The 13,940-nt window shown below is 34.8% G+C and overlaps 1 protein-coding gene across 4 annotated transcripts in view; it reads left to right on the top strand.

Moving 5' to 3' along the window:
• The window catches only part of GALNT13 (polypeptide N-acetylgalactosaminyltransferase 13), a 549,363-nt gene extending 536,923 nt beyond the window's left edge, over nucleotides 1–12,440 (top strand). For 3 of the 4 annotated variants that reach the window (XM_027131155.1, XM_027131182.1, XM_027131174.1), the window contains one exon: nucleotides 12,067–12,232. In XM_027131155.1, coding sequence (XP_026986956.1) covers nucleotides 12,067–12,207 — 141 coding nt within the window. In that variant the 3' untranslated portion in view covers nucleotides 12,208–12,232. Of the gene's footprint in view, nucleotides 1–12,066 lie in introns of all 4 variants that reach the window. The other variant, XM_027131165.1, reaches the window with a different exon arrangement.
• The last annotated feature ends 1,500 nt before the right edge of the window (nucleotides 12,441–13,940 follow it).

Here is a 13,940-nt window from a genome sequence, read left to right as displayed (position 1 = left end):
TCTCTCTTTGGGATGTTTCAGGGGCCCTTTGAAGCATCCCAAAGTTAGCTAGAGGTCAAAAGGACTTCATTAGAATTTGATTTAGGAACTTTTGTCAAAAAAATTCAAAAGGGTTTAAAACAGTCAGATAATATCATAGGTCACTGTGAAACAATAGTTATTCACTTAGCCAAAGTAACAATAAAGGATTTCAAAGGCAAATACAGAACAGATCACTCAAAAGGTAAAGAAACTTAAAATCTGTTATCAAAGGCAGTTCAGCATTTTAAGAAAACTTGTCCTCTTAACAGAGAGAAAAGGCAAATTCAAGTTTTGTACCAGCTTACTTTTAAAATTCATTTACTCAATCACATTTATTTTAAACTCAGTCAGTCCTGACCATGCACAAAATTCTTTTCTTGGGGCCCACTTTCCACAAAACTTTTTATCACTTTCTGTATCCATCACTTTATTTTTCCATTCAGAAACAGCCACCTGTAAGTCAGACCTACTTCCTTTTCCCTTAATAAAATGCAATTCCATGCCTCATACCTTTTTTACTGAAAACACACACCCTACTTTCTTTAAGCAACCATGGACTGTCCTTTATATCAGCACTCTGTAGATTGGTAAACATAAACCCAAATAATTTCTTGAAAAATGTGCTTTCTTATAGAAAATATCTCAGTGTGGCACCAAACATATTTATTAACAGTCCTAAATACCTTTTGTTTCTCTGCAAAAGGAAGCCAATGTTCAGTAATTAATGTTTCGGTATCTTATTTGGGAATGACCTAGCTATTCAATAACCTTCCATCACTTAATTTAGCACAACTCTAGAATTTCAAGTTACCAGAATCTGGAGAGACTATTTTAGACAGACATTCCTAAAGCATAATTATTCTTAATAGAGTTTATCTAAAAGCTCTTATCTCATTTACATTTTCTTTCCTTAAAAGTTTCTTTACATTGAATTTTGTTTTGTTTTGTTTTTTGCTGACAATTTTGTAACAGATACAACAAGATTTTATTTAGCTTATATTAAACCTAGGTGCAATAAAAGTATTACACTTAATGTTGATAACTCTAAAGACATGTCTATATCAATTAGATTGACAAACTTATACATTAATACCAGATATTAATTTAATACTGAATATTTCCCAGTTCACGTGAACCCAAAATTCATTTACTTTTCTTTAAGTCAGTTGAACAGAGCTCATTTACAAATTAACCTCAGCGATATTATCCAAAGACAAAGACACATACTGAGACATACAAATATCCAGACAGACACAATGAAAGGTTTAGCTTCATTTTCTAAACTTAGTCATAAATCAGGTATCACAATATAAAATTCACTAGTTTATAAATAACAGTTGGAATAAGTAAAATTTTTTAAGGCTTCTTCCCATTTTCCTCTCAGTTGCAGGAGTTAAAGATGGTCTAGATAAGTGTTCCTGAGAGCCCTGGTCTCAAGGCACAGGGAGAGAAAAATCATGTTCTCCTAGTAGGACTTGTTCCCTTAGGGTCAAAATTCTGAAAAGACGTTTGATCAAGCTTGCTTTTACTAACTGTATATGCAAAAAAAACCAGTTTTCAAGAGTTTTACCTAAACCAACTTTCTCTGGAGTCTAAACAATATGGTGGCCACACATATTCCCATTTCACAAGGCAGAATGGCCATCACAAATCACAACACAGAACACAAAGTATTGAACACAGACAGGCCTGGCCATCCTAACCACACACTTGCTTAAGTACAAGATTGCAGTCTCTCAGAAAACCTCCTATAGAGACACAGAACTTCAGATCCGAGTACTAACAGAGTAAATGGAAATATCTCAGGTCTTCAAAAATCTCAAAGGAAGGAAAGGAGGCCAGGTTGAAGGAAGAGGGGAAGGAAGGGGGACAAAAGGGGTGGCCTTATGGATGTCTCCTGCCACCTGCAGACACCCAGGTGTCATGGGACCTTTCCCTGGGCTTCTAGGAAGGGAGGACGGGAACTCAACCCTACCAGAAACAAGAGACCAGACCAGAACCAGAATTCGAGTTCTCTGCCCACCAGAAGTGATCAGGCTCCGACCCTCAGTTCAGGCTGAGGCCCTTCAAGCAGACTCCTACGTACAGGATCAGAAGAAAAAAGGGTAGGATAGGAGGGGTTGAATAGAGGAAAGAGAGGGAAGGGGAAAGAGGTCAATACAATCTCTTGTTCCTTACCCAGTTGGGGCACTCTGGCCAGTCATCCGCGTCAGGAGACCACGGAAAAAAGGGTCCCAGTTGCGGCCACTGGGTCTGGTCCCTCGGCAGGTGAGCTGGTCCCCGCGTACCAAGTGGTCAGGATGTCAGTCATAGCAAAGAAGAGGTCCCACCAAAATCGCCATTTGTTGCAGGAAGGGGGACCCCTTCCAGGGCCCGAGAGTGGGTTCTCGTCTAACACTCGGAAATGAATTGTCCGAGGAGACACATGTGCTGACAAAGCAAGAGACTTTACTGAGAAGGGGCACCTGGGTGGAGAGCAGGAGGGTAAGGGAATCCAGGAGGACTGCTCTGCCAGGTGGCGCACAGTCTCAGATTTTACAGCGATGGGATTAGCTTCTGGTTGTCTCTGGCCAAACATTCTGACTCAGGGTTCTTCCTGGTGGTATGCGCATCACTCAGCCAAGATGGATTCCAGAGAGAAGGATTCTGGAAGGACATATGGACTGGCGTCTCCTGTCTCCATTTGACCTTTCCTGAATTCTTCCGGTTGGTGGTGGCTTGTTAGTTCCATGTTCCTTACCAGGACCTCCTGCTGTTAAGATAACTCATGCAAGTAGTTACTATGGGGCCTGGCCAGGGTGCAGTTTCAGTCAGTGGTTCCCCTAATGGTATCATAAAGCCTCAAAACATGGAATCTATCCAGCTGCTTTGGTTTGTTCACTTCTTGAGTGGGGGGAGAAAAGAGAAGGAAATAAAGTTTACTGAATGTCTTTAATTCTATCTGTTTTCTTGTGCAATTCTTACAACAGTTCTGTAAGATATTATTATTTGTATTTTTCACATCAATCAAGTAGTGATTAGTGTGTTTAAATTCCTTGTCTACATCTGCACAGCCCAGGTTTCTGGCACTAACTCCAGCAATCTTTCCACTACACTACCTTGCTTCCTGAGGTCATTGAAAAACTAAATATAATTGGATGCTTTCAAATGATGATTGATGATCTTTAGACAGGCGGGACCTGGGACCCTTTGCTGCAGTGCTGCAATGCTTGCACCTGGACAAATGTCTCCTCAAGCTACAAATTACAAAGAAACTAAAAGGGACTAAAAATAACTGTGTGCATGCGCAGCTGGGGCAAATTATGGACAAAAAAATACAAAAAGACCAAAAAACCCAACTGCCACTTCTAAAGAGCCGGGAGCAAAGACAGGGTATTGCCCATGCCCCCTACACACACCAGCTCGTGCCACTCCCCACCTTGGAAAGGCCACAGGAGTGAAAAGGTTCCCTTGCTCGCTCCCCCAAGGGGGGGGGGGTGCGAGCTTGTTCCTTACATGGGGTGAGGGTAGGGGTGTGTTCAGGGGTTGGGCCAGAGGGGTGGCTTAGGTGTTTTTCCCACCCCTTTGGTGGTGGTGTGCACAGGGGGCATGCACAGTACCCTGCTTTTGCTCCCCGCTCTTCAGAAGTGGCAGTTGGGGTTTTTTTTCGGTCTTTTTGTATCTTTTTGTCCATAATTTGCCCCACCTGTGCATGCACAATTTTTTTAGCCCTATATAGTTTCTTTGTAATTTGTAGCTCAGATGTTTGTCCAGGTGCAAGCACTGCAGCACTGCAGCAAAGGGTCCCAGGTCCCAGCCTATCTCAATTTGATAAGTTAAATGTACAGTATTACAAATGAAAGAAATGGTTAAATATTATCAATTATTTGTGGTACCAAATTGTATTCACACAGAATTTCTCCTTTCCTTAATAACTGCAAAGATGTACTGCAATAAATTTTGTCTATTTAGATAAACAGGCAGTCATAAAACTACTTTGTCAGTATGGTCTGATTGCTTACGAATTTTAGCCACATGTATTCATAATATAATTAATTAATATCTAATTGTTTCACCTTTCATTTGAATGAAACTAAGAACTTGTTGGTAATAAATACATGTCTTTGGCCAATTCTGATTTGAAATATGGAGTTTCCCACTTTCCTAACTAAGTATTTCTTAAACAATACAACCATGCATTTAATTCAGTATCACTTTATACCTGGCCAAATATGTTCATTTTGGGGGCAACCTGAGCATCATTAGCAAAACTGGAAAATCCCCACCTGGTCTAGAATCTCTTGAAAAAATTCCTTGAACACTTTGGTGCTGTGAAAGCCCACTGCCACAAAGTTAAAACAAAAGGAAAAACAACCTATATTTCATCTCACTGAAGTATTTTAAAGATTACTGTTATAAAGGTCTGCCATCCATCCATTCTCTTGTATTCAAGTTGTCTTGTATTATTCTATTTCATTGCAATTGGGTTCCAATCCATTTGAAATCTGTATTTTCCTGCAATAAGTGCACATAATCACATTTCTTTTTGAACATTCAGGAGGCTACATACAGTGTGAGAATCTAATTTTAGAACAGAACACTTATGCTCAGCAAACACTATGCAACAAAGAAAAAAAGGAAGCAAAATATGATGCTAAAAATAAGTCTTGTTTTTCATGTGACTGAGCAAGTTGACTGAGAAAATGCTTGTTATGAATTTGATATCCATCTGTGTCAAATGTTTCTCAGAGACACAATATCAGGAATTTTTTTTCAGTAGGTGAAATATATGGGATTTATATTTACTGAAATCACAGAAGCTTGTATTTAGATTTTACTTAATACCTCCTCTTTTATTTCACTTTATCAGAAAGCAGGTAAATGGGAATATAATTTCAAGGTAAGTCATCTATAATTGCCAACCCAGCCATTTCCCTGAGTAGGATTCCTAACAAAAATAGTGGCTTGATTTACCTTTTGAAGGCTGTGTATATCAGACAAGTATTATATTTCCATAGTCCCACTGACCCAGAGCTGTGATTTCTTATGTAGAAACAATTAGTAAATAGGAATTTCAGTAGTTTAGTATTATGCTTTTAGTTCTTGTTTGTTAAATACCTACACCTGTACACTTATTTTTTTCAATACTCATATTCTATTCTAACAAGTGCACAGATCACCTTGTCAGAAGATCATACTTAAAATTTTAAATAAGAACTTTATTATATTAATATTTAAATAATTGTTATTCTGTACTTGATCAATAGGGGAAATCCTGTTTTTGCTATTAAATACCTATAACAGTCCAAATTCATTCTTTCTTTATGATTATATGTAATAAAATTGACCAAGTTTCATTTTAAACTTTTCGTATGGCATCTTTTAAACTGAGACCTGTATGACTGGTTCTTCAATCAACCATACAGTCACTTCTATCTGTTCATTATCAATATTTTTACTTCGTGCTTTTTTACCCAAAGGTATGACCTAATTTTATAATTTTATGATTCTTATTTTGTCACCAAAATTGTTTCCCTAGCCTAATTCCAGTTGGCTTTCAGTAGTAATTGTATCTTTAAAAGGGTAGATTTAGGGCTTCCCTGGTGGCGCAGTGGTTGAGAGTCCGCCTGCTGATGCAGGGGACACGGGTTCGTGCCCCGGTCTAGGAAGATCCCACATGCCGTGGAGTGGCTGGGAGCCATGGCCGCTGAGCCTGCGCGTCCGGAGCCTGTGCTCTGCAACGGGAGAGGCCACAACAGTGAGAGGCCCACGTACTGCAAAAAAATAAATAAATAAAGGGTAGATTTAGAGATACTCCATGACACATCTTGTTTCAGATAGCAAAAATATGTTTAAAGGCAGGAAACATTAACTTTTTCTTATGCGTCTTAAAATAGTATGATTGAAATTTTGTAAAATCCCAGGAAATACTAATGCTTTATATTTCAATAGAGAACAATTAAGTAATGCTATGTTATAAAGAGAAACCAATACCAGCATAGGGTTCATATTATCCTGTTTTCTAGTCAATATTTTAAAAAATGCTATAGGAAATGATATTTGGCAGTATGCTGCATGTCAGCCTGTATGTCACATTGCCTTCAAAACTGAGTTAATATGACAGTTTCCTACAGCTGCGAGAGGCATTTGTAACAAATATGACAAAGGGCTGGTATGCTTAAAAAAGAGCATTTAAAAGAAAAAATATAAATATACAATATATTTATTTACATTTTTATATATATATATATATATCCAATATAAAAAAATCCAATATCCAATATAAAAATATCCAAGGTCTTGAACACAGCATAGGAGATATATAAATTAACCAATGAAAATGAAAAAAAAGGTATTTAAATAACTAAAAAGCCAATAAATAACTGTAAAAAAAAACGTCATTTCATATGTGTTCTTTTATCCATTTCTTTATTTATCCTGTCCATATGTCAAGAAATGTTTATAGTGGCAACACACAATACTGATGCAGATGCAGTGAAACTGACACAAATACAGTATTCTGGAATAGAGTAATCACAAGAAAACTGCTGTTGCTATTATTGCAAAATAATTATTACAGATTTTTTTAAAATATACTAATATGTACTAAAATGTTCATACCTTTTGATCTTGTGATTTCACGTCTAAGAATCATTAAAGAAATGATTATAGATGTGGAGAGAGATGTTCAGAGATGTTTATCACAGCATTATTTATAGTAGCTCCAAATTGGCTATCCCCCAACCCCAATGGAAAAGTTAAATGATTTTTGGCAAGTCTCCTTTGTAGAAATTATTTTTTAGGTTTTTAAAATATTTAATTATAAGAATGATGCCCACAATATAAAGTGAAGTCTATTTAACTAGATGAGCTCAATTACATAAATTTGCATAAGGGATTAAAATTACTAGAAAACCAATAAAATATTAACAATTGGTATCTCTTCTAAACAGAATACTCAGGAAAAAAAAAAAAAACTATACTTTTTTCCCCAAACAAATGAAAGCACTAAATGTTTTTGTGGGTTTTTAAAAATGAAAAATAATTTTTTATCTCAAAGGGGTTGTTTCAGATTTCTAATTTCTTCTGGTTTATGGTTTTTCAGAAGTACCTAGAGTGAAATTTCTTTGAGTTTGTTTCATTGTCATTCATGTGATAAACATTTTGGGGGAAAATATTACAAATATATATTTTTTTCAACAAATATATTTTTTATGGAAAAGTTTATATTGTATTCATATTCTGGAGGTACATTTCCTGAGTATAAGTAAAATCAAGTTTTTGTTTTAAACCAAGGAAAAATTTATAATTCATTTTTCTTTTTAATAACACATGAAATTCATACTCACTAACACTGTGGTCTTTGATGTTAACATGACATTTACCAAAAAAATGTTCATTGCAAAAATCACTAAGGGTAGAGGATTATCAAACCCAGAAATTTAAAACAGTATAGATAGGAAAGGCAAGCCTGATTTCATAAAAAGCCCCCCAAACTAGTCTCCTTAACAAATCAACTATATGGTGAACAGTATCATTTCACAAATAAAATTTATTATATATGATAATGTTACCTTTCCTATCTTTGTAAATCATTTATCTACCATTTGACTGTAGAAAGTAAGTCCTTGAAATGGAAAAATCCAATGATTTGTATCCAGTAAGCTGCCCAAGAGATGTAGTTTAATTTTATCAGAATTTATTTTCTGCACTGGTCTTCCACTAAATATTTCAATCAACAAACTTATAGAGTACCTCATGTGAGCAGGCACTGGACTTCATGATGTAGATAGTCATGGTCCCTGGCATTCCTGGAGCTTATGTTCCTGTGGAGGAAATAGATGGAAAACAAGAAACAGACAAATAAATTAATTACAAATTAATTAGGAGAATTATGTCAAATTAAGAGCCCAAATGGAGTTCATCATTTTCTTTTTCCTCCCTTCATTAACTTCCTAATTGACATTTAGATGAATGCACCAACGCATATGTGGAACACTTTTAATGCCACCAGGTTAGCCCTGTGAAAACACAGTGGAAATAACTTGAGTACCATATTGTACAAAGTAAAGCCAAGCCCTAAAGCTAAATTATCCCCTAGATTCTTCCCTGGCATCCACTCAAGTTTAGGGCAAAGGAATGAGGGAGCCAAAGACCATAATCGAAAACTCACTGGACTAATCAACGGTTTTGAATATGCACTCACAAAATAACTCATTTAATGCTAAGAGCATTTTATTGCTGGAATGAACACTAAGAATATAACCTTTTCTATCCAAAATAAACTTTTGCCCCAAATGTTTCATCATTTGATCTCAGGCTCTTCTCTGTATTCTCAGTCTTATCTTCAGTTACTCCTACTGAATACAGTTGACGTGAAAGTCAGCTAAAGGGATGTGGCTCACAGCTCCATGGATGCAATTATTGTGACATGTGCTTTCAGTGCTTATCCAGTAGAAATTGTACGTTGCTGAGAATGATTGATTTATTACTGTCTTTGTACTAGATTTTGTCATTACTCATTATTTTCTTTGTCAAACAGACCCACACTCTTCTTCACATACTCACCCAGTCCTGTCTCTCAGTAAGCAAAGTAGCTGATGGCTCCCAACAGCCCACTGTGGAAATATGTAATGATAACCCTTTGCAAAAATGGCATCTAAGAAACTATACAAGAAAGGAAATTTTTAGAAATATTTTTAAGAATTCTACTGATTACTTTCTCAAATAATTTTGGAGGTTTGTGTTGCAGACTTTATTAAATTTATTTTAGTATTTTTCTTATGTTTTGGTACTGAAATATAAACTTATTTCTTTAAAATGTGGTTTTAAAAAATCTTTATGTGCTATTTCTCCGTGGAGTTATTTTTCTGTCTTTTACTTCTTAGCTGCTCATTAATTTGGAGGCTGCATATATTAAGTGGTGTTTGTCTATTATTAATAGGTATTTTCCTATTAATAGGTATTAATAGGTATAATAGGTATATATTAAGTGGTGTTTGTCTATTATTAATAGGTTTGTCTATTATTTATTAATAGGTATTTTCTTTATTTCAAATATACATATGCATAACTGATGGAATATATTATGACATATTAGCTCTAACTATAGCCATGTCTATATGACAATAGATTTTGTAACAGAGCTGAAAAAACCAATAAAAAAAAAAACTAACATAGCCCAAAAATTGTTTTTGGAACACTGAAATTATTAAATTGTTAATTTTTATTCAGATACTTTGTGTGCAGATACAACATATCCTTTCTAAAATTTACTATTTTAACCTGAAACTTAAAGCAAAGGCATTATTGAAGACTAAGATGTAATTTTCAATAACTTTATGAAGTAAATTATTTCTGAGCATTTCTTTGTGGCTGGTTAAATGACATAATTATAATAATAAAAGCTTTTAAAAATTGTACTTTTCTGACTTGTATGATTTGTGAGTATCTTCGCAGTAGACAGTAAAATGAATTATTATTCAGTTCAAGTCCAATAAGTACCTGTCCTAGTTCTTGATCTTAAGGGGATTATTGTCCTGTAAATAAAAGCTATTATATTGTCCAATACCTTGCTGTGAGAACACATGGGAAGTTAAGGAGTTATTCTGGTTCAAATGAATCAGTTAAAGGCTGTTAGTAGAGGATACAATTGAGCTTGGGATACTTGTGACAAGGCTGAGAATGGAAGTATGGAGAGGAGGGGGAAGAGGGATGTTGTTTAGATTAGACTTACATTTGAGACAGGGCATTCCAAACATACATTGGAAAGCTGAAAAAGTCCGGACCTTTTGCACAAGGCAATTTGCATATATTATCTTAGTTTGTTTTCCAAGAAACCATACCTGGTAGATGCAATGCCCACCAAGTGATCATCTCAGATTTAACTATTTAGTCTCACAAAATTACAAGTCTTTTGCACTTTAAGAGGCCCACTATTTGCCTTCCTATCTGGTACTATAATGCAGTTTATCAGATGCAGATGCAGTTAATCAATCAGAGGTCATTTTTACTGTAAGTCATTGATGCCTATAAACATAGTTAACAATTTTACCCTTAGGTTGCAAGTGATCACAGCTGACTAAAGGTCAAATTTTTTAAGCAGTAAGGGAAAGAGCATTTTTACATATTAGTAAGTATAATTAAGCATCTGACAAAGTATGTCCTCAGAATGATTTGGTAGCTTGCCCTAATTTTCATGGCTAGTAACTTGGGAAGCAGAAATTCACACTTATGGCTATCTAACCCTAAAATGTCTGATCTTTCTACTCCACTACACTGAAAAGGAGAGTATTTTCCTTGGTTGGTTATCTTAACAGCAGTGGCTTTTGACTACTAATGAATTCCTTCAAAGAAAATATTTATGCATTTTTTAGAAAGAATACTTACTAATATTTTAGAAACTATCACATATGTAATTGACAACACATATTCAATCTAATCCTTAAAGTCATATACGTGTTTTTTAAAAGGATCTAATAGAAGCAAACAAGGGTAAGTGGCTTTTTTGGAAAAGGACATATATACACAAAGGACCTCAGGTACGTAACAAAAATGAACACTTTGATTTTTAAGTAGAACTTTCTAGAAAAAAATGCTTGTTTTCTTTTGTATCTTTTTCCAAGTTGGCTTTTGGTTCATAAATGAACAAAATAATTTCTGGCATTATAAGCATAAATCAACTATCTTCTTGCCTATCTTTGGCCATTTCTTCTTTTGTCCATTTTTCAGTATAAATGGCTTGATTCCATGTATTGAAAAGAGCAACAACAAAGGCCTAAATCTTCAAATCTTCTTCACATCTAATAGTCTTGCTCTTTTAATTTCCTGTTTGTTGTCTATTAAGCATCCTTTACCACAAGCCTATTTTCCATTCTATCTTTTCTCAGGACAGCGCAGTTCGGGGTGTTTGTAGTCCTAATCCAAAACAAATTATAAGTGTCTAGGCAGTGTTTCACCACCATTTTTTTGCATGCCCCCTGCATTTTTTATCTTCTGACTTTCAATATAATATCAAGAGCCCACCCCCCCCCAAAAAAAAGTATTTGTCTACCTTTAATTTTGGTAATTTGCAACAAGAGTATAATATATGGATACTTTTTTCAAGATATATCTCCAAATCACCTCCCATATTCAAACACGTCTCTTCTGGCTGGGGAGTTTTTCGTGTAGTATGGTTCTAGGCATTGCCCATGAAACTAAGCAGAACTGTATATGATAATGTATACAATTAGTGCATAAGTTAGTATATAAAACCATGTGGACTTAAAATATATATCTGAAAAGTCCAAAAATATGACTTCAAAATGTAAATGTGAACTCAAAAGAGAAGACTGGTTAACCTGGTGCAATTATTGGAATTACATTTCAGCATTTGGGTACTGAGAGGATGCTTATTAATACTGTTGTTATGAAAATATATATAGGTATAATATTTTAAAAATATGTCCATCACATCTGTTTTTATTTGATGCTGGTATTTTTTAAGATCCTTAAAAATGCAAACTAAATATGGTGAGCACACCATCAAGTAAGATAGATCTTTGTTGCTATGGTAATTACTCTTCTACAATGAATGTCTCACAGTCACAGATACTATGGCTTGTATAGTATTTTGAAAAGGGAACATCTCCAGCAGTTTTCTTCATCTGGGTCACAGCTGTGACATCTCTTTTCATATTTGCCAAATGGTTACTAAGTAACACATGCCCAAGAAAACTAAGATTCTGTAAAAGCTTGTTAATATTTGAACTCCTCAACTGAACTCTAAACTCACAAATGGGCTTTTTGCAAAGGAGGCTGAATTCTTGGCAACGCATGATAAATGTCAGCCAATTTCTTTAACCATCTGCAAACAAAGGTGCATTAGACAATGATAAAACCATAACAGTGAAAGTTGTATAATAATTAATTCAGAGCCACCTGTGCACAGTTCCTCTTACAAACGTATCGCAATGTTTATACCAAAAAAAAAAAAAGGGACTTTTTAAAGAGCAGATTTAATCTGATGTGCTAGTGAAGTTTAAGATAAAATATGTTGCACTGATTATTGGTTATCTTTTACAGAGACTCACCTTGAGACATGTTAACAGTAATCAATGTCTAGATGAACCTTCTGAAGAAGATAAAATGGTGCCTACCATGCAGGACTGTAGTGGAAGCAGATCTCAACAATGGCTGCTAAGGAACATGACTCTGGGGGCATGAAGACCATTTCCCCTAAGCCATGAAAGTGTCTACACTTATGCTTTTCCATTATTTCAATTAGGAAAAAATATTAACTTTGTTGAATTGAAAGTTTTAAAATCCTTTTAGTATTCTAAAACACAGTTGTTTATAATTCATTTTTAGGAATGTTTGCTTATTTCCCTACTAAAATTTGTATCTGATTAAAAAGCACATAGACAGAATAAATAACAGCAAACTGTTATTAAACATCAGAACTTGAAAAACGAATTGTGTTTCCTTTTAAAAAAAAATTATTGCCATCATATCACAGGATTAGTTTGGGGGGGGCTATTTTTATTTTTTTCTTATAATGTGGAAAAAGGGACAATGTAAATGCCTTATAAAATAACTTCATTATGAAATGTTATAAATTGTTTTATAAACTCTGTTTCTACTGGACCTTCATGGAAACATGTTGAATTTCTATGTCAACAGCAAGGCCATTACATTGAATTACTTCTAAGCAATGAATTTGTTGCTCAAAAATCAGTTCCAAATTTTGTACCAGGAAAAAACTTAAATTGGATATTGACATCTAATAGAGTTCTTATAAAAACATCACATTTAAACAAAAAAGTGGAGGAGAATTTGAAAATTCAATTTAAAGTACATGAAATCAGAAAAAACTAGCTAGTCATTGAGGGGAGTAAAATGAAGCTAAAAAACAACAATTGAAACATTTTAAAAAGATATTCTGTTTGGGTTGCAATCACTTCTAACACAGGCTGAGTGTAACAATCAGCTTGGTCCTAGAATTGATGTGGGAAACTCAATTTTTAACCACTTTGTCTCATAAACTATACAGTTGTTTTTCTCTTCACTCTAGAGACTGGGACTTGTCACTTAGGCTACACAGAATTGTAGGTGAAAGGTAGAGTATTAGCCCTAATTTTTAATTCTTTGGCATTTAGGATTTTAGTTAAGTCACTGTGACTACTTTATTTTTATATTTAAATAAAATAATGCATTACTATCAGAATTTCATTGCTATGCCAGAATATCTAAAGTTTTCATCACTGGGGGAATGAACTCAATATATATCCATTAAACTTTTATTTTAAGTGAAATGCTAGATATCATTTGCCATAAATTATGACTCAAGGAACCCAGTCATAATTAGGCTACCTTCACATGTTCTTTTTCCATCTTAAAACACTTTGTATTCAAAATACGTAAGTAGAAAACATGGGAAAAAAAAGAAAAATCTGTGACACCATTTAAAATGCCCATAAACTTGCTCTACATATGTATTTTATTCATTGTAAATGCACTCAACAGCTAAGAGAAATTTTAGGGAGGGGGTGGGGGGGGAATGGAAGACGTGACCTCTTAGAGTAGAGAATGTCATATCGTTGGCTCTCATCCTTTCTTTAAAAGCTCTAATAGAAAATATTAATCAGTTTGATCAGGTTGGCTACAGGCAATCTCTCTCTCTCTCCTCACTCTCACACACACACACACACACACACACACACAGCTCACTTTGTAAAAGCTAGTAATATCCTGTACGATTTTCTCAGCTAGCATTCCTTCCTTTTATGGCTTTAAACTGGTATAACTCTAAGGAAGAATTATACTACATGGAGCATTTTCAGGTTTACTCCTTAAAGTGTAGACATCCCTCACATCAAAGTCTCTGAGGATACCTGAATTTTTTTCCATCTTTAAAACCCTTTGCATTCAAAGTACTTGAGCAGAAGACATGAAAAGGA

The sequence above is a fragment of the Aethalodelphis obliquidens genome, unplaced genomic scaffold (genome assembly GCF_003676395.1).
Source record: "Aethalodelphis obliquidens isolate GAN/ISIS:26980383/991018 unplaced genomic scaffold, ASM367639v1 scaffold2, whole genome shotgun sequence".
Classification (NCBI taxonomy): domain Eukaryota; kingdom Metazoa; phylum Chordata; class Mammalia; order Artiodactyla; family Delphinidae; genus Aethalodelphis; species Aethalodelphis obliquidens.
This window is presented reverse-complemented; position numbering and strand designations above follow the sequence as displayed.